Consider the following 12,630-nt stretch of genomic DNA (forward strand, 5'->3'; position numbering starts at 1 on the left):
GGGGATCTCTATCTGTTCCAGATCTGGTTTCCAACTTTTGAAAGCCATGCACAGAGTGATGGTGCATGGCTGGAGAGTGCCTCTGCCCTGCACTAATAACTGGGTGGTCTGTTGCAACCTCTGCAGCTTTCAGAGACGCTAATCCATGCACACACACACACACACACACACACACACACACACACACACACACACACACAGAGAGAGAGAGAGAGAGAGAGAGAGAGAGAGAGAGAGAGAGAGAGAGAGAGAGAGAGAGGTGCACTGGAATCTATAGTCAAAGAACAAAATGTCCATTTCCTAGGACAGAACTCCAAACCTTGTACCTATTCAAAATATCCTTTTCAATAACTTCCCAGGTAAATTACACAGATTTTTAAAGCTTCTCTATTGGGTGTTTATGAATGTTCACAAAATTGAATGATATATTCTTCATTGAAATGATGTTAAGCATTTTTTTGCAGCTTAAAAAATTTGTAAATCATGCATTAAGGTTAGTTTATAATTAAAATATAGATTTGATATAATGCAATTAAAATTTTGCCTTATATCACTAGGAACTATAATTCAAACAGGATTACTTACGATTCTAAAAGTACTTATGAGCACTTATGTTTTAAGTAGAATATGTAGAGTCTGAAGATAAAAATTACTTCCCAGCATTTTTTGGTGTATGCCCATCTCAGTTTTAAACTTCTGAGCAAAGTTATCTATACTTAGCTAACTTTCAAAGCATTTCCTGGAGAGGTTGTTTTTGTATGATAGTTGAAATCAGTGCGTGATTTCCTGTTTTAAAAAATCTCCGTTTTCCCTCCACACAGTGAACATGGCTACAAGCAGGCTCATAGGGGCTGTGGCTGGCACCATTCTGGCCCTGGGGGTGATTTTTGGAGGCACAGGGTGGGGAATAGAGTAAGCATCGTGAGTCCCTGCGTGTCCATCCTTGGTGCTTGGTGTGTGAGGTGATGCCTGGACCCTGACCTTGCCATGTTAGTCTTGTCAATGTTTTCCTGTGCTGGTGTAGTCTGTGCTGTGATTTGGGTGTATTTGTGTCTTGTGATTTTTTTCTCGTGCACTATAGAACCTTCTCCTGTCTGGAACAATGTGGGGCATGAAAAATGTTGGGGTGCTTATCCACAATTAAAGCAAGAACCCAAAACTTTCTTTGCTCTCCCACTTGTAAGACTTTTAAAGTACAGATCTTAATTTTTTAAAAAGCTATTGATTGGCAAAATGCTTTAATGTGAGTGTTTCATAAAAGAATTATAATGAATTTATTTTACTACTTAAATGAATCCATATATACAATGAGGAACACCAACAACTATCAGTTTTTAAAAGACAGTGAGAATGAGATCCTATTACACACAACACGGCAGGAGTCACCCTTCACACACAGTGTTTTCTGTTTACTGAGGTTCTGGTAACACTTCATAGTAGAAAAGTCATTATCGGTGTCTCAAGAGGACACGAGCTATCCTTGACTTAGGCCACAGAACAAGCATGCACAGTGTCAGCATATTCCCTCAGCTTCAGTGCCTGTGGGCACGTCTGCTTTTCTTACAAACCCGAGTCAGGCAACTTGGGCACCAGGAGGGGAGCAGGTGTGTATGTTACACTTGAAACTGTTCTTCTGTAGCTGCGTGGCCTGGGCAGCCTTGGACTGTTTTGTTTTGTTTTGTTTTATTTAACAGAGACAGGATCTCACGGTATTGCTTATGCTCGTTCAGAACTTAACTGTGTAACCCAGGCTGGCCTTGATCTTGCAGCAATCTCCTTGCTTCAGATTCCTAAATGCTGGGATTGCAGGTATGAGACCGTTTGCTTTTTAATTCACGTCCCATCTGTATGGTCTCTGACACAGATTAGGAGGAGCAGCACGGAGGAAAGGGTTTGCATTTCTTTTTACCCGTGAGAAAATGAAGCGTGTGACCATGCTAAAATTTTTGGTGACGAGAACTTGGTCCTGAAAGTTGCACTTTGCGATGGCTGGCCAGAAGTTCCCATCTCAGGCCTAAACTCTAGATATATGTTTATGTGAAATTCTTCTAAGAGGGAAGGCAGTTTTTGAAAGATCTTCCCAAACATGTTTTCTATATTACTTAGTGGCCATAGTTTCAATGCCGAAGTGATGACGCTTGGCCATCCTTCGAGTCTTAGAGATGGGCAGGATAAAAAGATCTTTGTTGTAAACAGTCCTGTTGCTGGCATTTGTTCCCACCTATCCCTTTCAGTGTGGCTGGTTTGTTGCTATTTATGCTTGGGGCAGGTAAGTGTCTAAGTGTATGATTTTTTTTTTTTTAACTAAAACTAAGGCTTGATGTTCTTGGTTCATGAATGTTTTCTCCTGTGGCTTACAGACTTTCCCCTTAAAGTTCCATTTATTTATAATCGATATGTAGTGAATTTTTAGAATTATATAATACAATATAGTTTTAATAGTTGCTGGCTTAACTGGTAGTGTGATGTTCATGTGACCAATGCGGTTTCCATGGACAGATTTAATCTTAAACTTCTACCCCATAGTTTATTGTACATCAGGGATCACTTCTCATGGGTTCTGAACTGAGTCTGATCCCAACCTGTTTTATGAGCCAGCAAAGTGAAAACTGTCCTAAGTGTAGGTGCATATATGGCCCTACGGATGTATCTTAGACTGTTTCTTTCAGATTTCTCTGTGGAGAAATGGAGGCGAAGCATGTGGAGTAGAGTGAAGTCTCATCAGAGCAGTCACTCACAAACTTTTCTGTCAAGTCATGACACGAACGGGTGTAGAGAGTCTTGCCTTGCAAGCCACAGGGTAGCCACCACAGCTTCTCAGCATTGCTGTCAAAGGCAACTAGAGCCAGTATATAAGCAAAAAGGCATGGCTGTCTCTGCCCAAATAGACAGCGGGGCCAGATGTACCCTCTGAGCTCCAGTGTGCTGACCCTTGGTTTATAACACACGTCCTGAAGTCAGGCAAGCCCATGTTTACATCCTGTTTCTATTACCTGTTTACTGCAGAGCTGTCCATGAGCAAGGCGATCCCAATTCGTACCTGGCATGTTCCTTTGTGAGGATTCAATGAGACGATGTGTCAAATGCCCAGAAATGAGTGGATCAGTGCTCACTATATAGTCCCTAAAAGGCACTTAGCATTCTCACTCCCGCTGTTTATTATCTTTCATGTGTCTCCAAAGGCCGCTGAGACTTGTGTTCTACAGACCCTCTGTGATTTTAGAACTCCACTCTACCGCCTCCTGCCCACCCACTTACCCTTCTAGTGCTGCGTGGCTTCTAGGCAAAACCATCACCCAATCAGCCGTGGTTGATGTAAGAAATGGTGTCCACTTACGTGAGGAGAAAAGAAATTCCTCTGCAGATGGATGTTTTTGTAATAAACTTGAGGGTTTTAGGAAAACCAGCAAAATTGGCTAGTTGTTGACTTATGGGCAGGTATATGTAGTTAGCACTTGAAGGTATTTGGTTATTAGGGAGCGTGGGGTAGTAGATCCTGGAGGAGGTGAAATTCATTCTTCGTTTAAACTACGCTTTGTTTTTATCTTTAAAAGCCAAACGGAGAAGAATGGGGTTACTGTAATGTGCTACCAACTTTTAAATACACTACCAAGTCTTAAATCTCTCTTAATGAGAAATGGGAATTTAAAAGATATATTCTCAAGTGGAATGTGAAGAATCCTTTCATTTCCATTTCCTGTGAATCACTCATATAAATTTTAGGTCTCCTACATCTATCTGCGAGCCCATTTTGGGGTCTTAACACTGAAGAACCAGTAAGAAACAGATGAGAATAAAGTTTCAAAGCCAGACCTTTATTGGTTGACCTCTTCCAAATACATTCTCCCAGTATGGAACAAAAGGCATTGAGGATGTGGCGTGTCAGTTGGAGCAGCCCTGCCATGGAGCTATTTACATCATGTATTTGGCAGTTGGGTGTGGCCGGCGCTAGTGGAGCCATGCTCTTTGCACACACCTGTTTGATTTAATGATCTGGGTGGAAGGGAGGAAGAGACAAAACACGTGCAGTGAAAGCAAGTGGGGCTGACCAGCTTCAAGTGTTGAGGAAGATTGACCTAACAGAGCTTAAGAATAGTGCCAAAGAAAAGGTCGACTTAAAGACAGAATAATCCAGCCAGTCACAGGCGGAAGTATATGACGTCAGATTATGCTAAAACAAGAAAGCAATGTAAGCATTTAGTGACCTTGCTCAACAGGGTTTTACTTCCTGAAGCTGCTTACCTGACTTTCCATCGTGATAACGAAAGCAGTTGGCTCACGTGACTTTCTTCCCATGATCCTTTGTCACAGGTCCTAGCGCCACCAATCTCATAATAGGCTCCATCGCTGGTGCCATCCTGGTAGCAGCTATTGTCCTTGGGGGCACGGGCTGGGGATTTAAGTAAGCAATGCCGCATGTCTTCTTCTCTGTGGCTCGGGCACTTCTCTTTTCTGCTTACGTAACCTGGTTTTGAGTTCCTGCTACGAGACTTTGGTGTTAACAGTAAAAAATCACAAACAGTATGCACTTTTACTCAGGAGTGGGCTAGAAACACACGGCATGGAGCATCAAAGGTCATCGCAGGGGAGCACAGGGAATTGAGTTTGAAGCCAGAGCCCTTCCATAGAAGATACTCTAGCCTCCTGGGGTGCTTTCATGTGCACTCCAGATGACTAAGGAAATAAATACACTTAAATTCTTGTTTCTGAATTCATTGGGGGTTTTCCATAACCTCAGTCACTACGTAACCATTGAGTTTTTTTTTTTTTACATGTAACTTTGTGATGTGAAAAACCTTCCTTTTTAAAATTAAAAATATTTTAAAAATAATTTTACTTTTTCTCTAACCAACCAAATTTGAGAGCAAATGGCTTTGTGGCATTTACTGTAATGTTGACACAATGGACTGGCCTGCTATGCTTTCATAATGACTTTTATTTTTGGATTGCACAGTGATAACCAAGATTGCTAAAGTAGACCTTAGTAACCACAGATAAACCCGATTGATCTAGTTTGGATAGTTTATACCTCTGATCCATTGGAGAACCACTTTCATACATTTTGGGCCCTGGTGACTTGCTTTTCTGCCTTTTGTAGATAAGCCTGCCTCTGCCAGGTAGTCTTCGGTTTTATCCAGGTTAGTTGGGATGAATTTAAGTGAGGACTGAAACCTGCAGTCAAACCAAACCCTGCCCCGCGCCCCCTTCCCCCCAGCATTGCTTCCGTGCAGCCACTCAGTGGTGGAAGCTTTGCCTTAAACGAACATGTAGTGGCTTTCATTAAAGCCACTTAAAGTATTATTAGATGATGATTATGAAAGAAAAGATACCAAGATATAATCCAAGCAAGTCAACTTTTCTTTTTTGCCTATTTGTTACAGTGTTAAGATTTAATGAATGGGATTCCATTTGAGAGCCTTCTGCTTGGAAACATGTATCGAATGGTGCTTGCTTTCCACATTGATGTCTATAAAGTTGGAATTGTCTAGTGAAATAGTAACTGTGGCATCAGCACACTTGCAGAAATGCACAAACTGAATAAGCACCTAGGATTTGAATTTCGCCTCATTCTGAACGAGGCGTGGTCCATCCTGGATCACTTAAGGGCCATCCTAGAAGCAGTATGTTTTTGTTTGTGTTCCCTTCAGTCCAGAGGAAAATTTTTCTTAGCGTCCCACTACTGTGAAAAAGTCATCGTATATTATAGAAATTCTGTACTGTGTTTATAATGCTTCTTTTTAAAAAGACAACTAAATGCGCCTCCAGAAAAAAGGAATCTGGCTCATTACGTGGCGTGTAGATCCTTAGCATTACGAAGCATTCATTTCAAAGGCCCAAGAAACCATCTCCCATGCATCATTGCCACTCAGCGTCGTCACGTGGTGCCAGATGTACCACTTCTCTGTTCTTTTTGAGAGCACACTGTTCTGTAGCAGGACCTCAAAACAGCAGCCTGGCTAGCTCTCGGCTTGAACTGCATGTGTTGGGGGAGAAGCCTTTATCACTGTGTCAATGAGCGGCTTAGGCTCCATGCGGATCATTCCCATCTGAGAGAGATGTCCAGTCATCAGAAGAGCAGGGGACAAGGTGAGGGATTGACACAGAGTCAACCGCACCACGTTCAATCCCAGCTCCGCTGACCAAGCGTGGGGACTGTGAGACAGGGACACTTCTGAGTGAGCTCAGTTAAAACTCCTTCTTACTTCCTGTTGCTGTAATACTCATTCTTTTTGGCAAAAAAAAAAAAAAAAAAAAAAAAAAAATAGTAATAATAGAAAGGCACAATGCTGCACAGCGTCATGCAGTAAATATTTTCACGCCTTGAGGATAATGGGCCAAGAATATTTCTCAGATGATTAACCTCTCCTTTGTGTAGCTTCTGGAGTTGGAATTGGAGATGCTGTTGTAACTCTGTGCTGTACATAGTAGTTGCCACACTGTTTGCTTCAGCTCTTAATAGTAGCTAGCTGGTGGTTTGTATCAAGCTGTGAACTGTTTCTCTCGCTCTGAGGTTTCCCCGGCACTTGGGCAGTTTTGAAGATGGTTAGAGATAACTTGAAGGTAGTGAGTTGGAAGCCTTCCAGAGCTGCACTGAATTCAGGGGAAATAGAAACAGTTTCCTTTAGAAGCAGAAATTGGAAACAATTGTGAAGAATTTCATTCCAGAAAGCACTGTTGGAAATCCTTCCTGAAACTGGGGCACTATTCTCAGAAGAGGAGTGAGCGAAGTCGCCTGAAGTCGTCGAGAGTGTGTAAGCGAGACTAAAGGAACAGGTGCCACTGGTCCAGCGCCACGTCCCTTTATGTGTGATGTGCTGAGTAATTAGTTTAGATATGGGTGAGGGTTGTGACCACCCCTGACCTGCACAGATGCACGATTACAAATGCAAGTGAGAGGCACGGCTCTGCTGTCGCCTGTCGTTGTCTTACTTTTTCCTTAGATCACACTTCTTCTGAATTAGATCATGAAAGACAGGACTTTGGGAGAACCTGTGGGTGTGTGAGTGGCTACACGCTTGTGTAGGAAGGTTAGAGAAAATCATCAAAATTATAGCCATCTAAAGCTAACACAAATTTAGGTTGCTTTTTTTTTTTTTTTTTTTTTTTAGTCAAATGGTAGCGTCTGAAACATTTGGTGAATGTACACATGACTTCCATATGCAAAGTTGTACAGTTCCCCAAAAGGGGGAAACTTAGTACTCTTTGGTGGGATTCTCATTGATGCATTCATGTACTTAGCTATATTGAGAAATCAAAATGGGTATGTAGTTGAATTGGAATTGTTTTGGGGTGTTTCTATGCACCTTATCACTTTTAATTATCTTTTAAGGGGTTCTATTTCACTTTAGACTGTTTAGTTCCCAAATAAAAGACACAGAGAGCTGTTAAATTTATAATAAGCTTCAAAGCACTAGGGTTGGGCAGATGGGAACCCTCTAAGCTATTTTTCTGTTTCCTAGCCATGATCTCCAATATTACTTTGCCAATATTCATTCTGTATAGGCTGGTTCTGCTCCCTCAGGCCAGCCCTCATGCTTGTGGTCCATACTGCCCCATGGAGTCTTCCTTTTTTCTCTTCTCCTCTCCTAGCCTTGTGCTCCTTACCTGAGACCCCAAGCTCAGGAACCGAAGCCCTGGCTACCTCTCCTCTGCCCAGTTACATGCTGTCCAGCCTTTTAAAAATTTAACCAATCAGAGATAACTGGGGAGCAAAGTTTACACACCATCGTTAGCTGTAAGTGAGAATGCACCTGTCTGGACTGCAACCAGATCTTGGGGCCCAGCACGTAGCATCTGAACACAGAGTATCAGACCAACCCCCAACATGTGGTAACGTTGGTTAAACCCATACTCCATGATCTAGTGGTCTGAGAATCCTAAGGGGTGACAGAGTGGTTATGGTTCCAGGTGTTGAGAATTGTGGCTAATTCTGAGGCGTCTTGTGGGATGTGAATACAGGCTGTGGCACACCAACCCACCCCTTTCTTCTGGCATCTGCATTTGTTTTTCTTTGCCACATGCTTTTTCTCTCCACCTACAGAATGAAGTTGTGAGCTGTGGTGGGAGGATCATTAACCTCTGTCATGGCTGACTTGTGTAGGTTCCTGACCCCTAATTCACGCTGACTATTAATGATCCTCAATTAAGTTAATAGAGTTACTGTCTTTACTGGACATTGGAACAAATGAAATAAATGAAAGATACTTTTAGTAGCATCGTCCCCAAAGCTTAGAAAGAACAGAATGTAAATTTCTAATATGCACTAAAAAATTTAACAGGGTTGCTAGTGTTACTTTCAAGGAAACTATGCAACACACCTGTCTTACTTAGGATTACTATTGCTATAATGAAGCACCATGACCAAAAAGCAACTTGGGGAGGAAAGAGTTTGTTTTCTTACATTTCTGTATTATAGTCTGTTGTTGAAGGAAACCATGTCAAACAGAGCAGGAACCTGAAGGCAGGAGCTGATAATGCAGAGGCCATGGAGGGGTGCTGCTTAAGTAGCTTGCTCCTCATGGCTTGCTCAGCCTTCTTTCTTGTACAACCCAGGACCACCAGCCCAGGGATGGCACCACCCGCAGTGGGCTGGTCCCTCCCTCATCAGTCACTGAGATTGCCTATAGGCCTGCCTACAGCCAGATCTTATGGAGGCGTTTTCTCAATCGAGACTCCCGCCTTCCTGATGACTCCAGCTTGTGTCAAGTTGACAAAAGGCTAGCCAGTACAACCCCCTAAATTTGAATACAGGAATTTAGATGTGAGCCCATGCACATAATATTTATCAATATCACAAGAGATAGCAACAAGGAAAAATATGTCTTTGATGGTGGCGAGGGAAGGGCATGGAGGTGACAGTGAGGTGGCTTTCTGACAGTACTCACCACAGGGTTGGATGAATCCAGGCTGAGTGGGGTCCTTCAGGCATATTACAATGCATTCGTCATTGGAACCCTAATGTGCTCCACTATCCAACCTGGTCTCCAGGGGTTCCAGTGGCAAAGTGGGGTCCCACCATTGCCTGCAGAGCCTATATTAATCTCTTAGGGCAACTCCTGACAAGACGTTATCAAGACATGTATCAAGCCTGTACTCCCCACAGGTGCTTCTGTCTCTCTGAGAAACCATTTGCATTAGAGCCCTCTTTGAGCTCTAAGACATTTTGGGGGGAGGCTAGGTTCTGTTCTGTTCCATTTCTTCTCTAAAGAAAAGAGTGTCACAGTTGGTCCTCCTCTAAAATGGCAGTTGAAGAGCTCTGGCCAGAAATATGATTGAATCTTGGTGGGGAAGGAAAATATTTTGATTTTTTTTTTAAGTTAGGAAGTAGTAGAATAAAGTTTAACCAGTTTCTCTTTGTGAATGGTAACCAAATTGTTGCTTTCCCTTCTAATTTCCACGGCATATTCCAGTGCAAAATAAGGAACCACATTCCCTATTGTTCAAGACTCTTGGATTAGGCTCTTTCTTCGTCATACATGATGAAGACATACACACATGATGCCAGGCAGACCAGGTAGACATGTGTGTTTCCTTCACTCAGACACGAAAGGACATGAGTTCACTCTAAGGTGGCCTAGAGGTTTTGGGGGGAGGGGGCTAATTTTGGTGATGTGTCTGGGGACTAAGACAAGGATGTGACCATAGGTGGCTAGAGATGGCTCAGCAGTTAAGAGTACTTGGTGTCCTTGCAAAGGACTGGGCTTTGGGTCCCAGCACCCACATGGTGGCTTCCAACTCTAGTTCAGGAGGATCTGGTGTTCTCTCCTAGGGTGTTAGGCATGCATGAATGCACTTACACACTTGCAAGCAAAACATTCATGCACATAATTTTTTTTTTAAAAGAAGGTGATGGTAGTAGGCAACTCTACATCCTTTTCAGAAGACCCGTGGTAGCTATTACCTAGAGATCTTTAGTAATGCATGGATGTGTATGTTTATAACACATACATTATAGGCAAAAGCTTTGATTTCTGTCAGGTAGAAAAAAAATTGACAAAGGTGGTGTCCTTGTAAAGCTAATGGATTGCACTGATATTTTACAATGATCTACAAATACCTTGCTGGTGTGATAATGAAGTTTCCTTACAAATCCAGTGAACAGAGGGCATTCAGATGAGACAGTTTGCGAAGAAAGCCAGCGAGAACCTGTCTATGGCAGTTTTCACTTTCACATTAAATTGGAACAACAAGGGCCGTACATTCATATAGAATATTCAGGACAGGCAGTGCTCAACGTAGAGTGAGTGACCCACAGTGGATGTATGGCCTTGCAGAGCTATGCCTCTCTGTTTGTCTCTGGATGCCCTCTCCCCTGTATTGCAGCTTGCTTTCTCCACTGCTGGGACTTCAGTGGAAGGAAAAATGTCTTTCAGTCAGCACAGTGAAAACATATGGGTCTATAGCGTAATGATGCCTTAGTCTGACCAAAGAACTTAGCAATTCTTTAGAATGTTGCTCTGTGGGGAAAGTGCAACCTACCCTTCACAAATTGACATTTAAGAGGAACACACACTTTTGGACATTGGAGTTTCCTGGGTGCCAGGCTGAAGTAGAATTTCAGTACGTGCTACTTGCCATTCTGATCTTGCATTTGAATGGAAGAATTTAAACATGCGTAGTGTGGCTGTGTCCTGCTCAGTGCTACCAGTGTGTACATTAGTTGCGGAGACATGAGTTTGGTGTTTCTCCCGAGTTGCAGGGATACACAGCAGGCTTGGATAGGGTCCCTGGTCCTCTAGGGTAATTTCTCAAGGTTAGGCAGCCAGTGTTTCTCTCCTCCAAGTCTTCAGTGGGAAATGTCACTTTTAGACCTATTCCCAGAGAGCAGAGACATTGATGGCCAATGCAGGTCCTGAGTCCCCCAGCGAGTTCATTTGGTGACAGACACATCATGGACATGTCACAGTCTATCTTAACCTATGTCCCCTGTGCAGTCAGCAATGCCTGTGCTCAGGATTATTGACGTCAAAGACAACTGGGTGGTGAGGAAAATAAGTAGCTCTAATGCAAAGAGGCTTTGCTGCAATGAATTAATTCTGTACGCTAAAGTACCACATGTCCAGGCTCTCATGAAGATGGGAAGTCTAGGAAAAAGAGAAAAGGGAGATTATGCTGAAGATGTGCCAATGCTTGATATTTCAGAAGACAAGCATCAGAGTGGGCCTTCTGGGAAAGCAGGAACTTTGCAGGGCCCTTTTCTACATGTTTTAAGCTTTGGTTGTGTTTCTGTTTTGAAAGGACACGTGGGGTAGGAGGAATCTGTTGTAATAGTCTGGTACTTAGGGCCTGTGACGGTGTTCGGCTGGCCCTGAGTAAGAAGTGGGCAGGGAATGACGGCTCCTCAGCCTGCAGTTTTGCATGATGCCTTGGTGGCAGTGGTGTTGTACCCGCCAGTCTGCAGACTAATGCATGAGCCCCTTGCTTGATGCCCCACATGAAGCCAGACCATGGGGAGGTTATGACCAACTCACGTTTGTTGCCGTGTTGTGTCTTGCTGGTTCTCTCTCTTTCTCTCTTTAAGCACAGGAAGCACTTTTTTAGGAGACTGGACACTGTGAGCGAAGTATTTGAGTGTACTTCTCTCAACAGAGCTAAACTGCTGCCTTTGCTTGCCTAACCTGGACCTGTGTCCGTTCTCCTGGGTGTGCCACCTCCCTGTGCACTCCATCTCCCCACCTTCCACCATGAAAAGTGCTCGTTCCATAGTGGAGTAAGACCTCACCCACCCAAGGCAGACAGAACCAGGCAGAGCAAGGCTTTTGATGCCTTACTGAGGGACCTGTCCATTGCTACAGAATGCTGGAGGCTTGGAAGAAACACCTACAAGACCTTCGGAGTTTTTCTTAGTTCTCTTAGCTGGTAACACAGAAGAGGCTATATCCTGTAGGGCTTTTTAACCTAATGAGCTGGCAATGGTATTCACTTCAGAAGCTGAGCCAATTTGTGATTGGAAGTGAGCGAGTTGAAGTCTCTCTTGATCTTCCCCAAAGTGTGTAGCCTCGTGGGGGAAGCATGAAGACATTCCAAAACATTAGCTTGTCTGTGTTTCGCGTTACCCAGAGACTGCCACCATGTGAGCTGTCTGCTCCACTCTGGAACTGGCACCCTTGTTGTCATTGCTGTCATTTGTCTCTCATTGTCATCTGATTAATATCGTGGCTTTTCTTTCCCTCTTCCTGCGCCTTCTTTTGATGTCTCGGGAAGAAACGTCAAGAAGAGGAGGTTCGATCCCACTCAGCAAGGCCCCATCTGAGTCGCCTGTGCCAGAGGAATGCCACCTTGCACTGTTGGGTTCCGGGTATGACATGTTCTCAGCCATGCTGCCGGATCTCTTACATCTGTAAACAAGACCATTGGGTGGTAATGACTACAGAGCTCAAATTTGGGGATGGGGATGGGGAACACGGCAATGGTCCCTTTAGAAAATAACTTCAAGCAAATCCTCCTATCACCTGTCAATAAAGAGGAGGGGCCTAAAGACCATGTCATTTTAAAAAAGCTGTTCAGAATCCTAATTTTTTTCTTTTTAACTAAAGGAGAAAGGAACAACAACAAAGTGCAATAAAAGTACAAATAGCAAATGATCCTCCCCGCCCCCTCCCCCCCCCCCCCCCTAACCTGCTGGGACTT

At 43.5% G+C, this 12,630-nt stretch overlaps 1 protein-coding gene across 2 annotated transcripts in view; it reads left to right on the forward strand.

Annotated features, from left to right (window-relative positions):
* Window positions 1-12,412, forward strand: part of Adam23 (ADAM metallopeptidase domain 23) — a 144,795-nt gene extending 132,383 nt beyond the window's left edge. The window contains exons 25-26 of one of the 2 annotated variants that reach the window (XM_051153931.1): window positions 4,312-4,402; window positions 12,205-12,412. In XM_051153931.1, coding sequence (XP_051009888.1) covers window positions 4,312-4,402; window positions 12,205-12,253 — 140 coding nt within the window. In that variant the 3' untranslated portion in view covers window positions 12,254-12,412. Of the gene's footprint in view, window positions 1-821; window positions 967-4,311; window positions 4,403-12,204 lie in introns of those variants that run through there. The other variant, XM_051153932.1, reaches the window with a different exon arrangement.
* The last annotated feature ends 218 nt before the right edge of the window (window positions 12,413-12,630 follow it).

Source organism: Acomys russatus, chromosome 12, assembly GCF_903995435.1.
Source record: "Acomys russatus chromosome 12, mAcoRus1.1, whole genome shotgun sequence".
NCBI classification, from domain to species: domain Eukaryota; kingdom Metazoa; phylum Chordata; class Mammalia; order Rodentia; family Muridae; genus Acomys; species Acomys russatus.